The following is a 24,258-nucleotide window of genomic DNA, read 5'->3' on the forward strand; positions in this document are numbered from 1 at the left end:
AGGCGGTGGTGTCTTCTGGTGCCCTCGGCTTGTCTAATGAAATCCGCCGAGTGGGAGATTGTGTTGTAACTTAATGTAAACCACTCTCCTTGGTTTGGAACAGAAGATTCCCGGCTCATCAAAGACTATTTCTCATTTTGGTCGTATGGCCACACCTCTGGTTCTCCCTTCTGCGCGACGATACACTTCCAGTACCCCAATTCTGAGTTCCAGGGTTCTAGACAGACAAACCCAACCAAATTCTGGAAAACAGGATTCTTAGAACAAGCAGCTGCTCTCTGCTCAGTTCCGGAAACCTAAAGCCACCCTTGCCCTCCACACCTGGGTTGGGCCTCCCTAAGGCAGGATATCTGTGTCAGCTCTCGCGCTGGCTCTGTGGTTCCTTGGTTCAGCACCTGCTGGTAGTCTCACGTTGGCTTCGATAAGTGTGCGTTCTCTGTCCTCCGTTCATATCCTGGCCTTAGACCCGGTAGCCCTCACTATCGGCCCTGACCCTGTGCACCTGTATCCGCTCTCTCTAACTCTCGACTCTCTCCCTCCCACCCACCCCCCAGGGGCCCCTTCACTCTCTCCGGCTTTGGAGTCACTGGCTCTCTCCTTTATTCCAGTGCTGCTCTCCAGCTCACGTTCCTTGTACCCAGCTCCCAGCCTAGCCCGTACCTGGCTCTCGGTGCGCCGCTGGTTCCGGTCTCTTCCTGGTCTCGCGCACCTGCAGCCAGGGGTATCAGCCTCTCCCGTGGGATTCAGAGCCGCAAATCTGACTCCAGGCCACACCCTTACCTTGTGTCGTAGGCCGGAGGGAGGAGCCAGGCGCGAGCGAGCGCAGCCGTCAACCCTCCCCGAGAGCACGCGCACGCTGTATCGCGCTTATTGGGCACGCGCACTTCAAACATGGGTGATGAGGTAACCCCGCCAGTGCTTTTCTTTCTCCTTGGCAACTAACTCTCATGCTAATGACCCCGCAGCCTGAGCTCTTTAAGTTTTGAGAATTCTAAGGAGTGAAAACAAATAATTACATTTGATGACATGGCAGAAAATTGTCACATAACCTTTGACATCTATGATACGTATCTGTTACCTTATCTGAATTAGGAAGTCGCCCTTTTTAGGTAAGAAAACAATGTATTGGAGTACAAAAATAAAAAAAGTGCTGTTTTCCCTTTTAGCCTTGAAAAAAGTCTCTCAGATTCATTGTCCAAAGGATCAGTATATAAAATCAACATACAATATTAACAAAAAGAGTCATGAACAAAAGTGCCCACTTTCATGGGGCATGTGTAGAACGTAGACGTATCACTCGTTGTATAAACATTGCAATCGAGTAACATAACCTCTCAGTAGATGACTTATGCAAAACCTCAATTACAACCCTGCACTGCCTTAAATCTGCCTGCCTCAAACGTGGTAAAATATAAGCAGACCTCAGTGTTGAATAAAATTTGCAGAAGAGGATAAAGTGCAAGGTGCTTTGTGCAGACAGTCCATCGCCGGGACAAACCGGAAGATTCACAGAGAATGTACCCTGACTCACGTAAGTGACAAGAAAGTGAACAACCCTGTTAAGACACAGTCTTATTAGCAACAAGCATTTACAATGCAATGGTCTCGGCATTGGTAAAGTTAGAGCTATTGGCATTGCTCATGACATTATTTTTGTTTATGTTCTTGTTTTTAAAACATTTAAAGAAACGGCATTGTCATGAGCACTGCCAATAGCTCTAACTTTAACAATGCCGAGACCGTTGCATTGTAAATGCTTGTTTTCTCAGCACCCACTTGACGGATCAACCCGAAACTTTCCAAGCACAAAGAAGGCAAAAAAAGAGAAACGTTTCGGAATGTTACAAGTGGCGATTAGCCAAATGGCGCCAAAGTTATTAGGAAAACAAAAAAGGTGTTTCCTAGGAAACGCTGACCTAACTATAACTACACAGTGGGCACTGCCGCTGGGTAACAATAAATCTATATTTAGTGATTAGTTACCAAAAAACTAGTAAGAGTACATTTGCAGCCATAGAATTGCTTCTTGAATGGATGCAAGGTGACTACTTTTTGGAACTCACAAACATTGGCAGTGGCAGGCTTGTTAATCTACATCAGTCCCAGGAGTCCATACATACTTCTGTCAATCAAGCACCTACGATAGGATGGGATGAATGTTTAGAAATAGTTTAACCAGTGGCTATTGCTCAGGTAGCATTCCAACCCGTAGTGTTTTGTCCACTTTACCACTCAGTACTGACCCTGTACCTTTTGGGAACAATCTATATCGAACTGTGGCCATCTCACCCCTTCACCACGAAGCTCACTGCTTTTTCAGGTGGAAAATTTGAGATTCACCCCCACCCCTGAATCTAACTGACCAAGCTATGTCCCTGGTGGCTACAGGTGCACCGGACCAGGGGACGGGGTCAGGAGAATGCGCCTGGATGGAGCCGGCAAACATCCGCACATCACTGAGGATTCAGGAAGGAACTCAAGACCTGGTTCTCTGACTGAGACCCTCACACCAGAGCCTGGATACCCTCACGTGTGATAAGTTGAGCTATATAAGAGCAGTTTGATCAATGTATTGATTGATTGAGATTTTGGCAAAACGATGGATGTAGATGAACAGGAAATTCCTCTGTTGCTGTAGGATATATTGTGTAGGGTATATTGTGTAGGATATATTGTGTAGGGTATATTGTGTGCCTGTAAATGTCTGAAATGAATATCCTTTTGGAAACAGTTATTGGCAGTTGAAGAGAATGAGTTATGGCCAGAGAAAAATGCAGAATTTGTGCTGGAACTGTTGACTGAAAAGTTACCCCTAGGCTTCATTGCCGAAGGGGGTTTAAGCGGGGTACACGTCAGTGAGTGAATAATGTGTTTTTTCTTTCCTAGTGCCTGGATACATCATCACGTACTTCTATTCGCGCGGTAAGTAGCCCATTTCCTCTGTCTCACTAACTCTGCTCTCTGTCAACCACTTCTCTTCATTGTGGGTAACCAGAACTTTCTGTTTCCTCCTCTGCTCCCTCCCTCGCTCCTTCTGCCTCAGCCCCTTATATCTCCTCGTCATGCTGTGGAAATGTGGATTTTCCTGGTCAGTTATGTCCCCTATCTTGGACCCCAACGGTTCTATATGCATGTTACAAGTACATGTATGTTCCCTCCAGTTCCAGTTTCTAAGACGCAAACATATGTGTGTCTACCGTCGACATGTTCTCTGTCAGATCCGCCATCAAAGGGCTGGATATTCGATTCATAAGTATAAAAGGCCACCGACTTTATATGGCTAAATTACTCCATTTTTACAGTTCAGGCAAGTAGGCCCGATTCTGTCCTCAAAGCCTTTCCCTGCTCTCTGTCTTTGACAGCTTCAGCTTGAGTTCGCATCTGTATCCATGAACTTTGTCCTACTCCCTGTGCAGCTAACGGTGCCTGCCTCGGCCAGTTTTCGCATGCCTGCCAAGAAGCTGTATTTCACCTTCGAATTATCTATTTTGCTCTTCAGCCGATGCATTCCTGTCTAGTGATTTAGGTAAACATTTCCTTTAGCTCACAAGCAAAGGACTCAGCCTTTCCGTCCTCCTGCAAGTGATTCATAGCCCTGCTGCCATGGAAAGTTTTCTGCCCCTCGCATCTCATATAGACACTTAGACGTTTGTGCACGCACACAGTCAGTATAGAATAGATTCTGTCCGAGAGTCCTTCCTTGTGGATAACATAGTTCTCCAAACATAGGATGGTAGATATGATTTGGGATTAGGTTGACTTGACCCCCCAGACTTCTCGTCTCCACATGTAGAGCTAAATGTCAAGTCCCCTTCACCCCCTAGTTGCACGTCAATTACACGTCATGCTGCTGCGCGCGCATCTATGCCAAGTATTATCTTATAGATCCACCTATGTCTGATAATGCAAACCAATCATGTTTCTTTTATTCCTTATTACGCCTAGTTTCGATTACGTACCTGTTTTGTCACTCTTCTTATCAAATGTTACGCCTTCTTACATTCGTTTCATTGTAATGCACTTATTATAAAAATACATGTCTGTCAATAAATTATTGTACTTCACTTCCTGAACCCTCGTGGTGACGGAACCTGAAGGCCGCGACTCGAGTCGGCCATTTTTGATGGAATAAAGCCCATTTAGAAAACCTCTTATACCACGGATTCTGCCTCTTGTTATTTTGAGCTATTTATTTTATTTTAAGATTCCGTATGAAATTCAGTCCGGTATTTTTATTTACCACATAATGGCGCCCGAACAGGGACACTTTCTCATCTCACGCGCCGGCGGTGCGTTGCAGGCCCGGTCTCCTGCCACAGCTGGACGGACCATAAACGCGTACCAGCAGGATTTCCTGTAAGCTCCCTCCGGTCAAGCGGGGGCGACTGAGGCTGCGATCAACCCAGACGAGGCGGTGAGAAGTGCGAAGTATCCCGACCAGAGCCTAGCTGAGAGAGCAAGATCCGAGGTATACTGAGGCCCACCAGGTTTTCCGAAATCCCGACGTCCAGAGGGTCCGCTGTCCGCAGTTATCGAGTCCTGTCCATTCTCTGAGGCCTTCCGTTTCAAGGAGCTACTCGGTGAGTACCATCGCCGGGGAGGCGTGTTGACGCGCACATAGGTTGTGCCGGTCAAGACGGATTTGGGTACACAAATCCGGTCTGCACTGTTTAGCAGTGTATATGTACTGTTTAGCAGTATATCAAGTATTCCGAAGTATCCAGTTATTGTCAAGAATTCAGCGTGGTGATTAGTTAGGCAGACTGTCATCATTGTCGATCATTGTTATAATGTTTAATGTTTAATGTTTAAAGTATTCAGAAAATGTCTTGCATATTGTGGTATGAATGACTGTTCATTGTTCACCGTTCATTTTAAGTAAATTCAAGAGTAAGTATCAGATCAGTTGTAAATATGCCGCTCTTCTCGAAGTTAAGACAGATTACTACTAGAAAAGGGGTGCTTGAAGAAGCAGTTCCTATTCCTCCTAGGGACACTCCAGGGCATTTTATGTACCATAAACATGGCTTAGATGCCATATTGTTTCTTGATCTATGGGTAGATTATACCAAGGGATTGCCGGAAAGTCAAAGGTGGCCCGTAGCGGGAACCTGGGATGCAGAGTGCATCATGAAAGTGGAGGAAGAGTTATGGAAAAGAAAGGTCAGACAGTCACAGAAAGACGCTGTTGAGTTATGGCGTAAAGAATCTCATAGACGAACAGAAAAAGCACGTAGACAAGAAGAGAGGAGTAAAGAAAGTTCAAATAAAGTTGAAGAAAATCTATTAATTAAGGAAGGTATCCGAGTGAAATCAGAACAAGTAAATAGACAAAGAAATGCTCTTATGAATGGTATGTATCCCCTTCTAGCCGAAGGACTACCTAAGGCTGATCCAGAGATGCCAAAAGACTTGCCACCCCCATTATTTCCAATTAAGGTACATCCAAAAGGGCATCCCAGAACCGCAGAAGATGTTTTTCTTTCCTCATATCTAGACGATGCAGCCCCCGAGTATGCTAACGCCACACCACATAGACCGTCTGGCGGAGGGGTTCAACGTCAGGATCAGGTATCTGTCCCCGTGCAACAGCAAGTTCCGACACAAGCGTCGGCAAGCACATCTGTTTCCGCATCTGTCTCCGCAGTCGATTCTACAGGGGCATCGACGCCCATAGTTGCTGTGTCACGTTCGACGAACCCATTCACACCCGACGCCCCAGATGGGGCCACGGGAGGGGCTAGCAATACCTTTACACCACCCAGAATAAATAAACTTGTTTTTCAAGAGTCAGCGCATTCACGTACACCTAAATTCGTAAGTGAACGTACGCTTAAAGAACTCCTTGTAAATTGTAGATATGACCCGGTGGTTGGTAAAGAGGATGAAATGGTCCTGGCATCATTACGTATCAGGCGAGCCGCAGAGTATTTAGCGAGGTTACCAGGGATGATTACGCATCTAGATAACATATATCATTTTGTTCAAACAGGACGAGATCCAGGATGTATTAACAGAGCTATGGAATTCCAGAAAGTAGAGATACAGGGGGAACTGTTACGTTTCCTCATAAACTGTGTAATCAGAAACCAAGATCGTCCAGGGGTAGACCCGAATGCAATGCTTACTCTTACAAGATGGAGTCAGAATATATCAGAAGGGAGACACGATAAGCAAAATTGTATAATAGCCATGTGCCGAAAAATACGTAAAGAAATAGAGCGTATTCATGAAGAAAGATTGGGAACAGACGAGTTTGAGCCAGATGAAGTGTCCGAATCAGGGAATTCCGCAAGACAGTCAGAGACCATAGCCTATGTAGGCAGAGGAAGATACTGTGAAAGTACTAGATGTTTTTCTGATCCCATACACTCTGTATGTCCAAATAATAGCAGAACGTATCCGACGCCTGTAATAAATCTGAAGTCTCCTGAACATTCGTTTCAAGCCGCAGATAAGATACTACGAGAACGAAGGGGTTACCACCTCCTCGATTCCATGGATGAGCAAGAATTAGCCAGATCAGCCGTTCACTGGATTGACAGTCCTGAAAAATACGGTGATGAGACCGTAGCACACACGTTTTTTAATCTCAGTACAGATGAACAACGTTTAGCTGGAATCTATATGATTCAGCAACTCCTCATATTATATAAGAGCCAACATGCTGACCCTGGTCCTTTACCTGATATATTAACGGAACTACTCACGAACAGATGGAGAGGTTCTAGTAACAAGCTAATTAAAGAGATATTAGTGTCACGTAAACAGTATGTCCTTTTTGTAAGTCCGGATTCTCTCTCGCTGCCCCACAGAGAAAGAACGCCGTACTATATGGATAGACAAAATCCTTTACGGGAAGTGCACCCAATAAAAGGCGAAGACAATGAGTTTCACCGTGTATTTGTTTACACACCCATATCAAAAATGGAATTATTAGAAATGAAGAAAGTAGTACCTAGTCACGACAAGGACCCAGCGGGTTTCCACCGAGAAATTAAAGACATGTTACTGATGGGAGAGTACACCTTTCCTGATATTATGACGATATTAAAGGTGCTTTTGCCTGCTGGCATTTATGAAAAACTGAAAGAAAAAGAGTGGGAAGTGGGAGACCAAAAGATAGACTGGACAGCATTAGCAGAGGAAGAAAGGGGCCGAACTGCAGGTTCAGGGCTCGGGGATAAAGTTAAACTGTTACCAGGTTTACTAGTACAGGTACTGCCACGTTTATTAACTACAAAAAAGGAAGATTGGGGTGCAATCACAGCCTGCAAACAAAAGCAAGATGAAGACACAAGCGATTATTATGCTCGATTTGAAAAATGTTTTGGTATAAATAGTGGTATAAAAGCAAGTAGTGATTCATATCCACATTTATTTGTGACAAAATTAGTGGAAAATCCAATGCATTACCTCCAGTAAAGAATAGAATATTGAAATTCGAGAGTACCTGGCAAAGTAACACTCCGTCGCAAATGCTACAAATGTTACAGTATCATCACAATAGAATTAGGGATGAACAAGAACACGAGCATAGACGCATGAAGGATACAAAAATGAAAATGCTAGTTTCTCAGACAGTACCAGCAGATGGTCACAAAAAGGGTGTGACACATTCTGGTGATTCTGCAGTTCCTGTAAAAGGAACCTGCAATTACTGTAAACAACTAGGCCATTATGTACATGATTGTCCAGTCCTGAAACGTAATATAGCTACAGGTATTGCAAAGGAGAGACCACGATTAGTTAGACAAGATCAGAATGAACAAGGAGCTATGCAGCATGGACAGTCCATGCCAGTTCAGCAACAGTCCATGCCAGCCTCACAGCAACCCATACAGTTTGTGCCAGCTGCACCACCGTTGCCTGCTCCTGCCACACAAACAACAACACGACAAATGTATCAGACTGCACAGTATGAATACCCTGAATATCAGCATTACGCATGAACCAGCCTAGAGAGGGAAGTTGACTTACCGCTTATCGAGATTCCTGTAGATCAAGAAGGACCTTATGTACATAGTGAATTATTAGGTCAAGATAGAAAATTCTTACTCGATACAGGGGCAAGTCGAACAACTATAAAACGTAGTGAAGTTCCAGGGGCACCCCTCTCAGGCTCTCAAAATGTTTCCCTTGGTTTTTCGGGAAAACCTATTGTTAATGAAGTATCACAGCCTCTACCACTTACGATAGGACCTTTGACACGAACTACAGATTTATTGCTTACTAAATCATGCCCAGAAAATCTGTTAGGAATTAAAACTCTGAAAGCACTAGGAGCCATAATATGTTGTTCTCCGGAAGGAGTAAGGTTGTTTTTGCGGGATTTTAAAGGTCACTATGTGTCTAGAGACATGGATCCCCGACTACAGACTTTACCAGTACATCTATGGGCACAAGGCCCTACGGATGTTGGCTGCATGAACATTACACCCTATCGAGTTACATTGAAAGCAGGAGTGGTACTACCACGAATGCGACAATACAAGTTACCGCATGATGCTGTAGTGGCTTTGCTGAAAATCATTGATGAGCTGATTGCCCAGGGAGTAGTTATAGAAACAGACTCCAATATATGTAATTCACCGATAATTCCGATTCTTAAACGAACTGACCCTACTGCCCCACCAGTATACCGATTGGTTATTGATTTGCGTGAACTAAACAAGTGTATTGTACCACAATTCCCTGTGGTCCCTGATATATCATCATTGTTGACAGCAATTGATTCCGAAGCAACATTTTTTACTGTAATTGATCTCAAGAATGCTTTTTTCAGCGTCCCAATAGATCCGGAAAGCCAATACTTGTTCGGATTCAGTTTAAATGGGCGCAGCTTTAAATTCTCACGCGCTCCCCAAGGATTTACAGAAAGCCCCAGCATCTACAGCCAAGCACTGAAACGAGAACTTGACAGTATCCACATGCCAGTCAATACTGCACTGCTTCAATATGTCGATGATCTGCTGATCACCGCAAGAAGCGAGCCAGAATGTGAAAAGGCTTCTCTGACAGTTTTACATTTCCTAGCCGACAAGGGGCACAAGGTGTCCCCTTCTAAGCTGCAATTCTGTGTTCAGCGAGTTATTTATCTTGGTCACTCGCTGTCCAAGGAGGGAAGGCAGCTTACACCAGATCGCATCCAGTTAATTGCTAACATGTCAATACCCCAGACACAAAAGGAGGTGCGAGCTTTCATAGGCCTCACTTCATATTGTAGGCAGTGGATCCCTCAGTACGCATTTCTAGCAAAACCACTCATTCAGTTAACCACACAGGAGGCAGCCACATCGACTGTTCTCCCTTGGACTCAGGAACATACACAAGCTTTTGAAAGCCTAAAGAAAGCTTTATGTCAAGCACCTGTTTTAGCAACACCATGTTATAGCAAACATTTTACACTCTTTGTTACAGAACGCGAAGGTACTGCCTTGTCAGTACTCACTCAGGATCAAGCAGGATCACGCAAGCCATGTGCTTATTTTTCCAGTACATTAGATCCCGTAGCTCAGGCTTTGCCTGCATGCCTGAAATCAGTGGCAGCGACAGCTTTAGCAATCAGACAAAGCGATGCCATAGTATTAGGACACCCATTGACAGTTCAAGTACCACATGCAGTAGAGGTTCTTGTGAACCGAACACAAACACAACACTTGACCATAGCAAGACTTACCGGTTATGAACTGACATTGTTTCAACCACACATAGAGATCCGACGGTGTAATACATTGAATCCTGCTACACTATTACCTGTAATTGGAACAGACCCACTAGCTCATGATTGTGTTGAAATCATTGAAATAAAGACGAAACCTAGACAAGACTTGACAGACGTTCCATTGTTAGATCCAGACCTGACGTTGTATGTAGACGGATCGTGCATGAGAACAAGTACAGGAGATTTAGTGGCCGCGTATGCAGTCACAACAGACACTGAAGTTATTGAGACACATTGTATAGATACTCTGTCAGCCCAAGCAGCAGAACTTATTGCTCTAACGCAAGCCTGTATTCAAGCCACAAATAAGAAAGTTAATGTATACACTGACTCACGTTATGCATTCGGAGTTGTACACGACTTCGGCGTGCTGTGGCGAGAGAGAGGTTATTTAACCTCCCATGGTGCCCACATTCAGCACGGGCCCCTCATTCATGCTTTGTTAGATGCAATACATCTACCCACTGCTATATCGATTATGAAATGTAAAGCACACACGAAGGTTACTGATACCATTTCTCAAGGCAATGATTTAGCTGACAAAACAGCTAAACAGACTGCTCAGAATCGCACATTAGACATGACAAAGCCAATAGTTCAGACACCAACACAGTGTATGACAATTAAGGATCCCGCACTTGACGTAATTGACATACAGACACATGCCACAGCAGAAGAAATAAAGAAGTGGACTGAACTAGGAGGGATCCAGACAGATCAAGGGTGGATGACGAAGGAGAAATCTGTATGGTTTCTCCCTGATTCCATGGTTCAAGCCATTATAGCTACAGTTCACAGTCCAGCACATTTAGGAGAGAAGGCTATGCTAGACAGCATTCAGCACATTTGGTTCAATAAACATTTACGAGCAGCAGCTAAACAAAAAGTTCGTACCTGTATGATATGTTGTCAGTTTAATCCAGGAAAGAGTGTTCCCGTAGAGCAGGGTGGATTTCAGCCTCCTGACCATCCTTTTGAAGTCCTCCAGATGGATTATATTCAGATGGAACGTTGTCGAGGATTCAAATATGTCCTCGTAGTTGTCTGCGCTCTCTCCCGTTGGACAGAGGCGTATCCCGTATCAGATTACACTGCTCCGACTACTGCCAAGCAGCTAGTTCGAGAATTCTTCCCACGGTACGGTTTACCACGTGTTGTATATTCAGATAACGGTCAGCCTTTCTCATCCGAATTAATGAAACATGTCTCACTTTTGTTGGGATATCAGTGGAAATTCCACTGTGTCCGACACCCCGAGGCAGCAGGTCTCGTGGAACGACATAATCAACTTTTAAAAATCAGATTGTCTAAAATATGTCAGGAAAAAGGTGTGGACTGGATAGTAGCCTTACCAGTTGCGCTATTCTACATGAGAATGGTAGCACACTCTCGAACAGGGCTATCCCCTTATGAGGTGATCTTTGGTAGACCACCGAATATGTGGGGGACGCCTATACCCCGTAAAATAACTGATGTTGACTGTAATATGCTGACAGATTACCTGGCTTCCTTGATGTCTGCACTACAATCTTGTCGTTCACAGGTAGTCGCAGCTTTTCCCGACAACACCGAGGTGAAACCTCATGATGTAATTCCCGGTGATTATGTTCTCATCAGAAATTTTGATCGGAAAACCCAACTGGAGCCAAGGTGGAGGCTTCCTAAGTTGGTCCTGCTGACGACCAGAACAGCTGTGAAGATCGAAGGGAGGAAAGGCTGGGTGCATTCCAGCCATATAAAAAAATTTCATGGACTTCCTCCTGACACAAACAGTACTCCCCGTGTGTCTTCCCCCATTGACTCAAAGCTACCTTTGGCTGAGGCCAGTAGCACCGAACTCTATAAACAGAAACTCAGGTCCAGATCTAAACTGTCGGACGATTTGATTGTTTAAGTCCTCTCCAAGGTGAAGCGGTTGAATCTGTCCCGACATGTATCCCTTAGGTCTGAATCATGTAGAGTCCAGAATCATAATGAAACGACATGCTTATTGTAAATCACTGCGTAGCCACTGTATTGTGACTTTATTAATTTTGTTTTCCTTGAGTTTTTTAATAGTTACTGCAAGTATATTGTTGCATATGTATTATCCTGTTTCTAAACGTACTTTCAATATAACTGGTGAACATTCTTTTAGTGACTTACCCCCACATGAGTTGTCCTATAGACTTGCGCTGCGTAATAACACATTCATTAGTATGTTACATCATTCCCATCAGACTAGTAATGCCACCAATTGTTGGGTGTGTGGCCGACTCCCTCCCTATCAGAATAACAAAGGAGTTCTGCCTTTCTTTCCACATCCATTCACACACAATGGCTCCTGTGGAGCATGGTTTAGTTTATTAAATTCCATAGACCCAGACACAGCCGTTTATCAACAACATTGGATATGGGGAAATCTGAATCTAGTTTTATTCAAAGTCTGTCACCCAATAAGGAGGGTCACCCCAGTAGAACAGGAACTGATTTAGAAAATGAAGTGTATAAATTAGGTAATTTTACGCCTAATCTTATGATTTTGAATGTCAAATCCGAAGTTGAACTAATTCTGCCCACTATGTCTGTATTTCCAGTTAAGGGTGAATTATGTGTGAGAAAAGTTGGTTCCATACATATGGGCCATAGCCAATGCATTACTATAGTAGAATATAGTGATCAAGGTAAATCTTCATTTAGAGCTTCTCGCCATTCTTACTTTATATGTGGTCAGACGGCATATATGCGTCTGCCTCTAGATTGGGATGGTACCTGTTACATAGCATTCCTTTTGCCACCTGTTTTCCTAGCTCCCCCTGATTATTATCGACATGTTCATTTAGTACACAAAAGAGAGCGGAGAGATCTCCCAGTTGTCGATTATACTGAGACGGCATGGGACAAGTATGTAGATTTCAATAAAGGTATCTTTCCCTATATAGGTACTATATCAAATAGTAAGCTGATACGCAGACTCACCAAGACTCTTGAAGCTGTAGTAAACGAGACTATAGCCGCCCTAGGCAATCTGACAGAGGAACAATCAGTGATGAGAATTGTTGTTCTCCAGAATCGTCTTGTCCTTGACGTCATCCTGGCCGATAGGGGCGGAGCTTGCAGGGTCATCGGATCCAGCTGCTGCATATTCATACCAGAAAATTCGCCATCTGTATATAAAGCTATAACACGCCTTCATAAGATTGTAAGCCAGATACACGAGAATCCAGGCACTTGGACGTGGTCCGGGTGGTTTTGGAGTGTGATATCAGCCTGGGGATGGAGAGTTCTATCCTTCCTAGGTATTGGCCTTCTTATGCTCTTCAGTTGTTGTTTATGCCTACAATGTGGACCAGTGATTTGTGGTCTGTGTGCCACATCATGCATTCCATATCAAAGTTCTCGTTCAAAATGCCGGAAGAAGAAGGAAGAAGAAATGATGCTCCATGAGCAAATCGATGGAATGATGAAGATTGATATCTCTTGAAGGGCAAGAAGGGGACAAGGAGGGAATGTGGAAATGTGGATTTTCCTGGTCAGTTATGTCCCCTATCTTGGACCCCAACGGTTCTATATGCATGTTACAAGTACATGTATGTTCCCTCCAGTTCCAGTTTCTAAGACGCAAACATATGTGTGTCTACCGTCGACATGTTCTCTGTCAGATCCGCCATCAAAGGGCTGGATATTCGATTCATAAGTATAAAAGGCCACCGACTTTATATGGCTAAATTACTCCATTTTTACAGTTCAGGCAAGTAGGCCCGATTCTGTCCTCAAAGCCTTTCCCTGCTCTCTGTCTTTGACAGCTTCAGCTTGAGTTCGCATCTGTATCCATGAACTTTGTCCTACTCCCTGTGCAGCTAACGGTGCCTGCCTCGGCCAGTTTTCGCATGCCTGCCAAGAAGCTGTATTTCACCTTCGAATTATCTATTTTGCTCTTCAGCCGATGCATTCCTGTCTAGTGATTTAGGTAAACATTTCCTTTAGCTCACAAGCAAAGGACTCAGCCTTTCCGTCCTCCTGCAAGTGATTCATAGCCCTGCTGCCATGGAAAGTTTTCTGCCCCTCGCATCTCATATAGACACTTAGACGTTTGTGCACGCACACAGTCAGTATAGAATAGATTCTGTCCGAGAGTCCTTCCTTGTGGATAACATAGTTCTCCAAACATAGGATGGTAGATATGATTTGGGATTAGGTTGACTTGACCCCCCAGACTTCTCGTCTCCACATGTAGAGCTAAATGTCAAGTCCCCTTCACCCCCTAGTTGCACGTCAATTACACGTCATGCTGCTGCGCGCGCATCTATGCCAAGTATTATCTTATAGATCCACCTATGTCTGATAATGCAAACCAATCATGTTTCTTTTATTCCTTATTACGCCTAGTTTCGATTACGTACCTGTTTTGTCACTCTTCTTATCAAATGTTACGCCTTCTTACATTCGTTTCATTGTAATGCACTTATTATAAAAATACATGTCTGTCAATAAATTATTGTACTTCACTTCCTGAACCCTCGTGGTGACGGAACCTGAAGGCCGCGACTCGAGTCGGCCATTTTTGATGGAATAAAGCCCATTTAGAAAACCTCTTATACCACGGATTCTGCCTCTTGTTATTTTGAGCTATTTATTTTATTTTAAGATTCCGTATGAAATTCAGTCCGGTATTTTTATTTACCACAATGCCCCAATCATCACTCTGCTCTCATCTATAAAGAGCTCTCTCCCCTCTTCTCTCCATCTCATTCTCCTCCGCTCTCTCTCTCCCTGCTTTTGGCCTCTCACCCTTCCTATTCACTAACCTGTTATGCGCGTCCTCCACAATCACCCCTCCTTCTCTCTCCTATTCACTCCCCTGTTATGTGCACCCTCCACAATCACCCCTCCTTCTCTCTCCTATCCACTCCCCTGTTCGGCGTTTCCTCCACAATCACCCCTCCTTCTCTCTCCCATTCACTCCCCTGTTAGGCGTTTCCTCCACAATCATCCCTCCTTCTCTCTCCCATTCACTCCCCTGTTAAGCGTTTCCTCCACAATCACCCCTCCTTCTCTCTCCTATTCACTCCCCTGTTAGGCGTTTCCTCCACAATCACCCCTCCTTCTCTCTCCTATTCACTCCCCTGTTATGCCTCCACGATCACCCCTCCTTCTCTCTCCTACTCACTCCCCTGTTATGCGCTTCCTCCACAATCCCCCCTCCTTCTCTCTCCTATTCATTCCACTGTTATGCGCATCCTCCACAATAACCCCTCCTTCTCTCTCCTATTCACTCCCCTGTTATTCGTTTCCTCCACAATCACCCCTCCTCCTCTCTCCTATTAACTCCCCAGTTATATGCGTCCTCCTCAATCACCCCTCCTTCTCTCTCCTATTCACTCCCCTGTTATGCGTTTCCTCCACAATCACCCCTCCTTCTCTCTCCTATTCACTCCCCTCTTATGCGTTTCCTCCCCAATCACGCCTCCTTCTCTCTCCTATTAACTCCCCGGTTATGTGCGTCCTCCACAATCAACCCTCCTTCTCTCTCCTATTTATTCCCCTGTTATGCGCTTCCCCCACAATCACCCCTACTTCTCTCTCCTTTTCACTCCCCTGTTATGTGCGTCCTCCACAATCACCCTACCTTCTCTCTCCTATTCACTCTCCTGTTATGTGCGTCCTCCACAATCACCCCTCCTTCTCTCTCCTATTCACTTCCCTGTGATGCCTCCACAATCACCCCTCCTTCTATCTCCTATTCACTCCCCTGTGATGCCTCCACAATCACCCCTCCTTCTCTCTCCTATTCACTCCCCTGTTATGCGCTTCCTCTACAATCACCTCTCCTTCTCTCTCCTATTCACTCCCCTGTTATGCGCGTCCTCCACAATCACCCCTCCTTCTCTCTCCTACTCACTCCCCTGTTATGCGCTTCCTCTACAATCACCCCTCCTTCTCTCTCCTATTCACTCCCCTGTTATGCGCGTCCTCCATAATCACCCCTCCTTCTCTCTCTTATTCACTCCCCTGGTACGCGCGTCCTCCACAATCACCCCTCCTTCTCTCTTCTACTCACTCCCCTGTTATGCGCTTCCTCTACAATCACCCCTCCTTCTCTCTCCTATTCACTCCCCTGTTATGCGTTTCGTCCCCAATCACCCCTCCTTCTCTCTCCTATTAATTCCCCGGTTATGTGCGTCCTCCACAATCAACCCTCCTTCTCTCTCCTATTCACTCCCCTGTTATGCGCTTCCTCCACAATCACCCCTACTTCTCTCTCCTTTTCACTCCCCTGTTATGTGCGTCCTCCACAATCACCCCACCTTCTCGCTCCTATTCACTCCCCTGTTATGCGCGTCCTCCACAATCACCCCTCCTTCTCTCTCCTATTCACTCCCCTGTGATGCCTCCACAATCACCCCTCCTTCTCTCTCCTATTCACTCCCCTGTTACGCGCTTCCTCTACAATCACCTCTCCTTCTCTCTCCTATTCACTCCCCTCTTATGCATGTCCTCCACAATCACCCCTCCTTCTCTCTCCTACTCACTCCTCTGTTATGCGCGTCCTCCACAATCACCCCTCCTTCTCTCTCCTATTCACTCCCCTGTTATGCGTTTCCTCTACAATCACCCCTCCATCTCTCTCCTATTCACTCCCCTCTTATGCGTTTCCTCCCCAAACACCCCTCCTTCTCTCTCCTATTAACTCCCCGGTTATGTGCGTCCTCCACAATCAACCCTCCTTCTCTCTCCTATTCACTCCCCTGTTATGCGCTTCCTCCACAATCACCCCTACTTCTCTCTCCTTTTCACTCCCCTGTTATGTGCGTCCTCCACAATCACCCCACCTTCTCTCTCCTATTCACTCCCCTGTTATGCGCGTCCTCCACAATCACCCCTCCTTCTCTCTCCTATTCACTTCCCTGTGATGCCTCCACAATCACCCCTCCTTCTCTCTCCTATTCACTCCCCTGTTATGCGCTTCCTCTACAATCACCACTCCTTCTCTCTCCTATTCACTCCCCTCTTATGCGCGTCCTCCACAATCACCCCTCCTTCTCTCTCCTACTCACTCCCCTGTTATGCGCTTCCTCTACAATCACCCCTCCTTCTCTCTCCTATTCACTCCCCTGTTATGCGCGTCCTCCACAATCACCCCTCCTTCTCTCTCCTATACACTCCCCTGGTATGCTTGTCCTCCACAATCACCCCTCCTTCTCTCTCCTACTCACTCCCCTGTTATGCGCTTCCTCTACAATCACCCCCCCTTCTCTCTCCTATTCACTCCCCTGTTATGCGCATCTTCTCCAATCACCCCTTCTTCTCTCTCCTATTCACTCCCTTGTTATGTGCGTCCTCCACAATCACCCCTCCTTCTCTCTCCTATTCACTCCCCTCTTATGCGTTTCCTCCACAATCACCCCTCCTTCTCTCTCCTATTAACTCCCCGGTTATATGCGTCCTCCACAATCAACACTCCTTCTCTCTCCTATTCACTCCCCTGTTATGCGCTTCCTCCATAATCACCCCTCCTTCTCTCCCTTATTCACTCCCCTATTATGTGCGTCCTCCACAATCACTCCACCTTCTCTCTCCTATTCACTCCCCTGTTATGCGCGTCCTCCACTATCACCCCTCCTTCTCTCTCCTATTCACTCCCCTGTGATGCCTCCACAATCACCCCTCCTTCTCTCTCCTATTCACTCCCCTGTTATGCGCTTCCTCTACAATCACCTCTCCTTCTCTCTCCTATTCACTCCCCTGCTATGCGCTTCCTCCACAATCACCCCTCCTCCTCGCTCCTATTCACTCCCCTGTTATGCGCTTCCTCCACAATCACTCCTCCTTCTCTCTCCTATTAACTCCCCGTTTATGCGCGTCCTCCACAATCACCCCTCCTTCTCTCTCCTATTCACTCCCCTGTGATGCCCCCACAATCACACCTCCTTCTCTCTCCTATTCACTCCCCTGTTATGCGCTTCCTCTACAATCACCTTTCCTTCTCTCTCCTATTCACTCCCCTGCTATGCGCTTCCTCCACAATCACCCCTCCTCCTCGCTCCTCTTCACTCCCCTGTTATGCGTTTCCTTCACAATCACGCCTTCTTCTCTCCTATTCACTCCCCTGTTATGCGTGTCCTCTTCAATCACCCCTCCTTCTCTCACCTATTCACTCCCCTGTAATGCATGTCCTCCACAATCACCCCTCCTTCTCTCCCCTATTCACTCCCCTGTTATTCGCTTCCTCCACAATTACCCCTCCTTCTCTCTCCTGTTCACTCCCGTGTTATGCGCTTCCTCCACAATCACCCCTCCTTCTCTCTCCTGTTCACTCCCCTGTTATGCGTGTCCTCCACAATCACGCCTCCTTCTCACTCCTGTTCACTCCCCTGTTATGTGCGTCCTCCACAATCACCCCTCCTTCTCTCTCCTATTCACTCCTCTGTGATGCCTCCACAATCACCCCCCCTTCTCTCTCCTATTCACTCCCCTGTTATGTGCGTCCTCCACTATCACCCCTCCTTCTCTCTCCTATTCACTCCCCTGTTATGCGCGTCCTTCACTATCACCCCTCCTTCTCTCTCCTACTCACTCCTCTGTTATGCGCTTCCTCTACAATCACCCCTCCTTCTCTCTCCTACTCACTCCCCTGTTATGCGCTTCCTCTACAATCATCCCTCCTTCTCTCTCCTACTCACTCCACTGTTATGCGCTTCCTCCACAATCACCCCTCCTTCTCGCTCCTATTCACTCCCCTGTTATGCGCTTCCTCCACAATCACTCCTCCTTCTCTCTCCTATTAACTCCTCGTTTATGCGCGTCCTCCACAATCACCCCTCCTTCTCTCTCCTATTCACTCTCCTGTGATGCCTCCACAATCACCCCTCCTTCTCTCTCCTATTCACTCCCCTGTTATAAGCTTCCTCTACAATCACCTCTCCTTCTCTCTCCTATTCACTCCCCTGCTATGCGCTTCCTCCACAATCACCCCTCCTCCTCGCTCCTCTTCACTCCCCTGTTATGCGTTTCCTTCTCAATCACGCCTTCTTCTCTCCTATTCACTCCCCTGTTATGCGCGTCCTCTTCAATCACCCCTCCTTCTCTCACCTATTCACTCCCCTGTTATGCATGTCCTCCACAATCACCCCTCCTTCTCTCCCCTATTCACTCCCCTGTTATGCACTTCCTCCACAATCACCCCTCCTTCTCTCTCCTGTTCACTCCCGTGTTATGCGCTTCCTCCACAATCACCCCTCCTTCTCTCTCCTGTTCACTCCCCTGTTATGCGGGTCCTCCACAATCACGCCTCCTTCTCACTCCTGTTCACTCCCCTGTTATGTGCGTCCTCCACAATCACCCCTCCTTCTCTCTCCTATTCACTCCTCTGTGATGCCTCCACAATCACCCCTCCTTCTCTCTCCTATTCACTCCCCTGTTATGTGCGTCCTCCACTATCACCCCTCCTTCTCTCTCCTATTCACTCCCCTGTTATGCGCGTCCTTCACTATCACCCCTCCTTCTCTCTCCTACTCATTCCTCTGTTAAGCGCTTCCTCTACAATCACCCCTCCTTCTCTCTCCTACTCACTCCCCTGTTATGCGCTTCCTCTACAATCATCCCTCCTTCTCTCTCCTACTCACTCCACTCTTATGCGCTTCCTCCACAATCACCCCTCCTTCTCGCTCCTATTCACTCCCCTGTAATGTGCTTCCTCCAAAATCACCTCTCCTTCTCTCTCCTATTTATTCATCCTTCCTCCCCTCTGCGCGGCTCTTATATTCCTTCTTCTCTAACCCTCTTCCTCTCTACATTTCTCTCACTCTCACTATTCTCTCACCCTTCTTATACTTCCCCTTCTTTATGCCTCTCTTTTCAGTGCTGCTTTTACTCACCTCTTCTCCCCCCTCTCTCTTTTCTACTCTGATCTCACTCGCCGGTTCTCTCACTTTTCCTCCTTTCTCAACATTGCACTTCTCTCACAATCCCCCTCTCTGCCTTTTTCATAATCTTTCCTTCTTTCAACGTTATTATGACTCCTTCTTTCACTCTATTCTCTTGGCACTGCTCTTACTTGTCTTTCTCTCCCCCTTCTCTACTCTACGGTACTCCTACTCTCTTCTCTCATCCTTCCTATCTGTACTTTGCTCATACTCTCCAATTCTCTCTCACTCCATTTCTCTCACCCTTCACCTTCCTACTCAGCTGTTACCTGCCCTTTTCACCTCTCTTCCTCTGTACATTGCTTTTACTCTCCTCTTCTCTTGTATCTCCTCCTCTTCACACTGATCTTTCTCACCTCTTTTCATCTCCTCTTCTCTCCTCCTCTCCTCTCTCCTCCTCTCCTTTTTTCTTCTCTCCTGCCCTCCTCTCTCCTCTCCTCACGCCTCCTCTCCGCTCACTCTCTCCTCTCCTCTCCTCTCCTCTCCTCTCCTCTCCTCTCCTCTCCTCTCCTCTCCTCTCCTCTCCTCTCCTCTCCTCTCCTCTCCTCTCCTCTCCTATCCTCATGTTTCCTCTCTTCTCACTCCTCTCCTATCCTATCCTTTCCTCTTTTCTCCCCCTCCCTTCCTCTCCCCTCTCCTTTCATCCCCTCTCCTCCCCTTTCCTCCCTTCCCCACCCCACCCCTTCTCTCCTCCGCTCCCCTTCCTTCCCCTCTCCTCTCCACTCCTTTTCTCCCCTCTCCTCACTTTTCATCTCCTCTCCTCTTTTCTCCTCCCCTCCCCTCCTCTCCTCTGCCCTCTCCTTTCCTCTTCTTACCTCTCATTTCCTGTTTTCTCCTCCCCTCCTCTCTCCTATCCTTTCCTCTCCTCCTATCCTATCCTATCCTCTCCTCTCCTCATGTCTCCTCTCCTCTCCTCCCCTCCCTTCCCCACCCCGCTCCTCTTCTCCCCTCTCCTCTCCTCCCCCTCTCCCTGCCCTTCCCCTCTCTTCCCCTCTCCTCTCCACTCCTCTTTTCTCCTTCCCTCCCCCCTCCCTTCCGCTCCTCTCCTCACTTCACCTCTCCTCTCCTCCCCTCCTCATCCTTTCCCCTTCCCTCCCCTCCCCTCCCCTCGCCGCCTCTCCTCACCTCACCTCACCTTCCCTCCCCTCCGTGTTGTTTCTCACTTCACTCCTGTCCCTCTAAAGGACCTCATCTGTCTCAGTCACATAGTACCCAACCCTACCTCTCTCCTCCCAGGGCAGGCTGAGCTCTCCCCTCCCCTCTCCTCTCCTTTCCTCTCGTCTCCTCTCGTCTCCTCTCGTCTCCTCTCCTCCCCCCTACTCTGCTGTTTCTTCTCTCACTCCGATAAGGAGTCACATAGTACCCAACCCTACCTCACTCCTCCCTTGCACGGGCTGAGCCCTCCTCTACCCTCCCCTCCACTCCACTCCACTCCCCTCCCCACTCCTCTCCTCTCCTCTCCCCTCTGCTGTTTCTCCTCACACTCCTGTCCCTCTATAAGGAACTTATCTGTCTCAGTCACATAGTACCCAACCCTCCCTCTCTACTTCCAGGGAGAGCTGAGCCCTCTCGTCTCCTCCTCTCGTTTTCTCTCACCCTCTTCTCTCCCCTCCCCTCCATTCTCTTCTCCTCTCCTCTCCTCCCCTTCCCTCTCCTCCCCTGCCCTCTTTTCCTCTCATTTTCCCCTCATCCTCTTCTTTCCCTCCCCTCCCCTCCCCTCCCATCCCTTCTCCTCTCCTCCCCTCCACTCCCTTCCCCTCCCCTCCTCTCCTCCTCTCCCTTCCCCTCCCCTCTCCGCTCCTCTCCTCTCCTCTCCCCTCTGCTGTTTCTCCTCACACTCCTGTCCCTCTATAAGGAACTTATCTGTCTCAGTCACATAGTACCCAACGCTACCTCTCTCCTCCCTGGCACGGGCTGAGCCCTCCTCTACCCTCCCCTCCACTCCCCTCCCCACTCCTCTCCTCTCCCCTCCCCTCTGCTGTTTCTCCTCACACTCCTGTCCCTCTATAAGGAACTTATCTGTCTCAGTCACATAGTACCCAACCCTACCTCACTCCTCCCTGGCACGGGCTGAGCCCTCCTCTACCCTCCCCTCCACTCCCCTCCCCACTCCTCTCCTCTCCCCTCCCCTCTGCTGTTTCTCCTCACACTCCTGTCCCTCTATAAGGAACTTATCTGTCTCAGTCACATAGTACCCAACCCTCCCTCTCTACTTCCAGGGAGAGCTGAGCCCTCTCGTCTCCTCCTCTCGTTTTCTCTCACCCTCTTCTCGCCCCTCCCCTCCCCTCCCCTCCATTCTCTTCTCCTCTCCTCTCCTCCCCTTCCCTCTCCTCCCCTGCCCTCTTTTCCTCTCATTTCCCCCTCATCCTCTTCTCTCCCTCCCCTCCCCTCCATCCCTTCTCCTCTCCTCCCCCCCACTCCCTTCCCCTCCCCTCCTCTCCTCCTCTCCCTTCCCCTCCCCTCTCCGCTCCTCTCCTCTCCTCTCCCCTCTACTCGGCTGTTTCTCCTCACACTCCTGTCCCTCTATAAGGACCTCATCTGTCTCTGTCACATAGTACCCAACGCTACCTCTCTCCTCCCAGGGCGGGCTGAGCCCTTCCGTCTCCTCCTCTCCGACCAGGGCCAGACCTGGACCGAAGAAGTGGTGTCCGCAAGGAGCTGGCGGCAAGGACAGTACGACAAGAGCTCCTTGGTGAGTGCTAGTAGGCGTTAGTTGTGCACTCCCCTCACTGTCCATGGTGGGCACTGACACCTCTCTCTTTCCATGACATACACAGCTCTTCGGGCAGCTGCCGAGACTCCAAGATGGCGACTTTGAGTTTTTCCAAACTAGCGCCATTCTGCGGTACCTGGGCAGAAAATACGGTGAGCAAAGGCAGGGACCATGGGCAAAGGGGGCTTCTCCAGGGTGGCCCACTATGATCACTCATATCCAATGGGCAGGGCCTACTGGGTGTATAGAATGACTGACAGACTGCTGATAGAGCTGTTGTGTATCTAGAATGGCTGACAGACTGCTGATTGAACTGTTGTGTGTATATACTGACTGCTAATAGAAGTGTTGTGTGTATATACTGACTGACTGCTGATACAAATGTTGAGTGTATAGAATGGCTGACAGACTGCTGATAGCGCTGTTGTGTGTATATACTGACTGCTAATAGAAGTGTTGTGTGTATATACTGACTGACTGCTGATACAAATGTTGAGTGTATAGAATGGCTGACAGACTGCTGATAGCGCTGTTGTGTGTATATACTGACTGACAGACTGTGGGTAGAGCTGTTGCGTGTACATACTGACTGATTGACTGCTGATAGAAATCTTGTGTGTACAGAATGGCTGACAGACTGCTGATAGAGCTGTTGTGTATCTAGAATGGCTGACAGACTGCTGATTGAACTGTTGTGTGTATATACTGACTGCTAATAGAAGTGTTGTGTGTATATACTGACTGACTGCTGATACAAATGTTGAGTGTATAGAATGGCTGACAGACTGCTGATAGCGCTGTTGTGTGTATATACTGACTGCTAATAGAAGTGTTGTGTGTATATACTGACTGACTGCTGATACAAATGTTGAGTGTATAGAATGGCTGACAGACTGCTGATAGCGCTGTTGTGTGTATATACTGACTGACAGACTGTGGGTAGAGCTGTTGCGTGTACATACTGACTGATTGACTGCTGATAGAAATCTTGTGTGTACAGAATGGCTGACAGACTGCTGATAGAGCTGTTGTGTATATCTATGTATGTATGTATGTAGGGAATTTGTAAAGCGCAGGAATCACCCCCACAGGGGTATCTCCGTGCTAACATAGAAAACAGAGCAGACTGACATAGATTTCCATAACTCAGACCTTGAATAATTCCGTCTTCAGGAGTTTTCTGAAGCGCGTGAAGCTAGAGCATTTTTCGAAGCTCCTCTTGTAAGGAATTCCAATAATTAGAGGCCAGGAAGGCAACTGTTTTACCTCCAGTTCGAATTTTCTTAAAGCGCGGGACCGCCAGCAGCCCTTTGCTTTCTGATCTAAGACACTGGTTCGGGCGATACAATTTAAACTTATCTGCCATATAACTCGGGCATTTGCCAAAAACAGCTCTATGGGTAAAGCAGCAGAGCTTAAACTTTAGTCTCTGGCGAATGGGAAGCCAATGAAGCGACTTCAGAAGTGGCCCGGAGGTGGTGCAAGGTGGTTTATTAAGGACTGAGCGTGTGGCCACATTTTGAACGATCTGTAATCTGCTAAGATTATATCTGTATTTACTGACTGCTGATAGAACTGTTGTGTGTATATACTGACTGCTGATAGAGCTGTTGTGTGTCTATACTGACTGACAGACAGCAGATAGAGCTGTTGGGTGTATATACTGACTGACAGACTGCGGATAGAGCTGTTGTGTGTATATACTGACTGACAGACTGCGGATAGAGCTGTTGTGTGTATATACTGACTGCTGATAGAACTGTTGTGTGTGTATATACTGACTGCTAATAGAAGTGTTGTGTGTATATACTGACAGACAGACTGCTGCTAGAGCTGTTGTGTGTATATACTGACTGCTGATAGAGCTGTTGTGTGTATATACTGACTGCTGATAGAGCTGTTGTGTGTATATATTG

The 24,258-nt window shown here is 47.2% G+C and overlaps 1 protein-coding gene across 2 annotated transcripts in view; it reads left to right on the plus strand.

The window, feature by feature from the left end:
* The window catches only part of LOC146839356 (glutathione S-transferase P-like), a 265,840-nt gene that overhangs the window by 57,747 nt on the left and 183,835 nt on the right, over positions 1–24,258 (plus strand). The window contains exons 2-5 of one of the 2 annotated variants that reach the window (XM_085651353.1): positions 2,389–2,539; positions 2,887–2,922; positions 22,212–22,321; positions 22,407–22,494. In XM_085651353.1, the coding sequence (XP_085507479.1) occupies position 2,539; positions 2,887–2,922; positions 22,212–22,321; positions 22,407–22,494 (235 nt within the window). In that variant the 5' untranslated portion in view covers positions 2,389–2,538. The remainder of the gene's footprint in view (positions 1–2,388; positions 2,540–2,886; positions 2,923–22,211; positions 22,322–22,406; positions 22,495–24,258) is intronic. The other variant, XM_085651352.1, reaches the window with a different exon arrangement.

This window comes from Triturus cristatus, chromosome 4_1, assembly GCF_964204655.1.
Source record: "Triturus cristatus chromosome 4_1, aTriCri1.1, whole genome shotgun sequence".
In the NCBI taxonomy this organism is placed as follows: domain Eukaryota; kingdom Metazoa; phylum Chordata; class Amphibia; order Caudata; family Salamandridae; genus Triturus; species Triturus cristatus.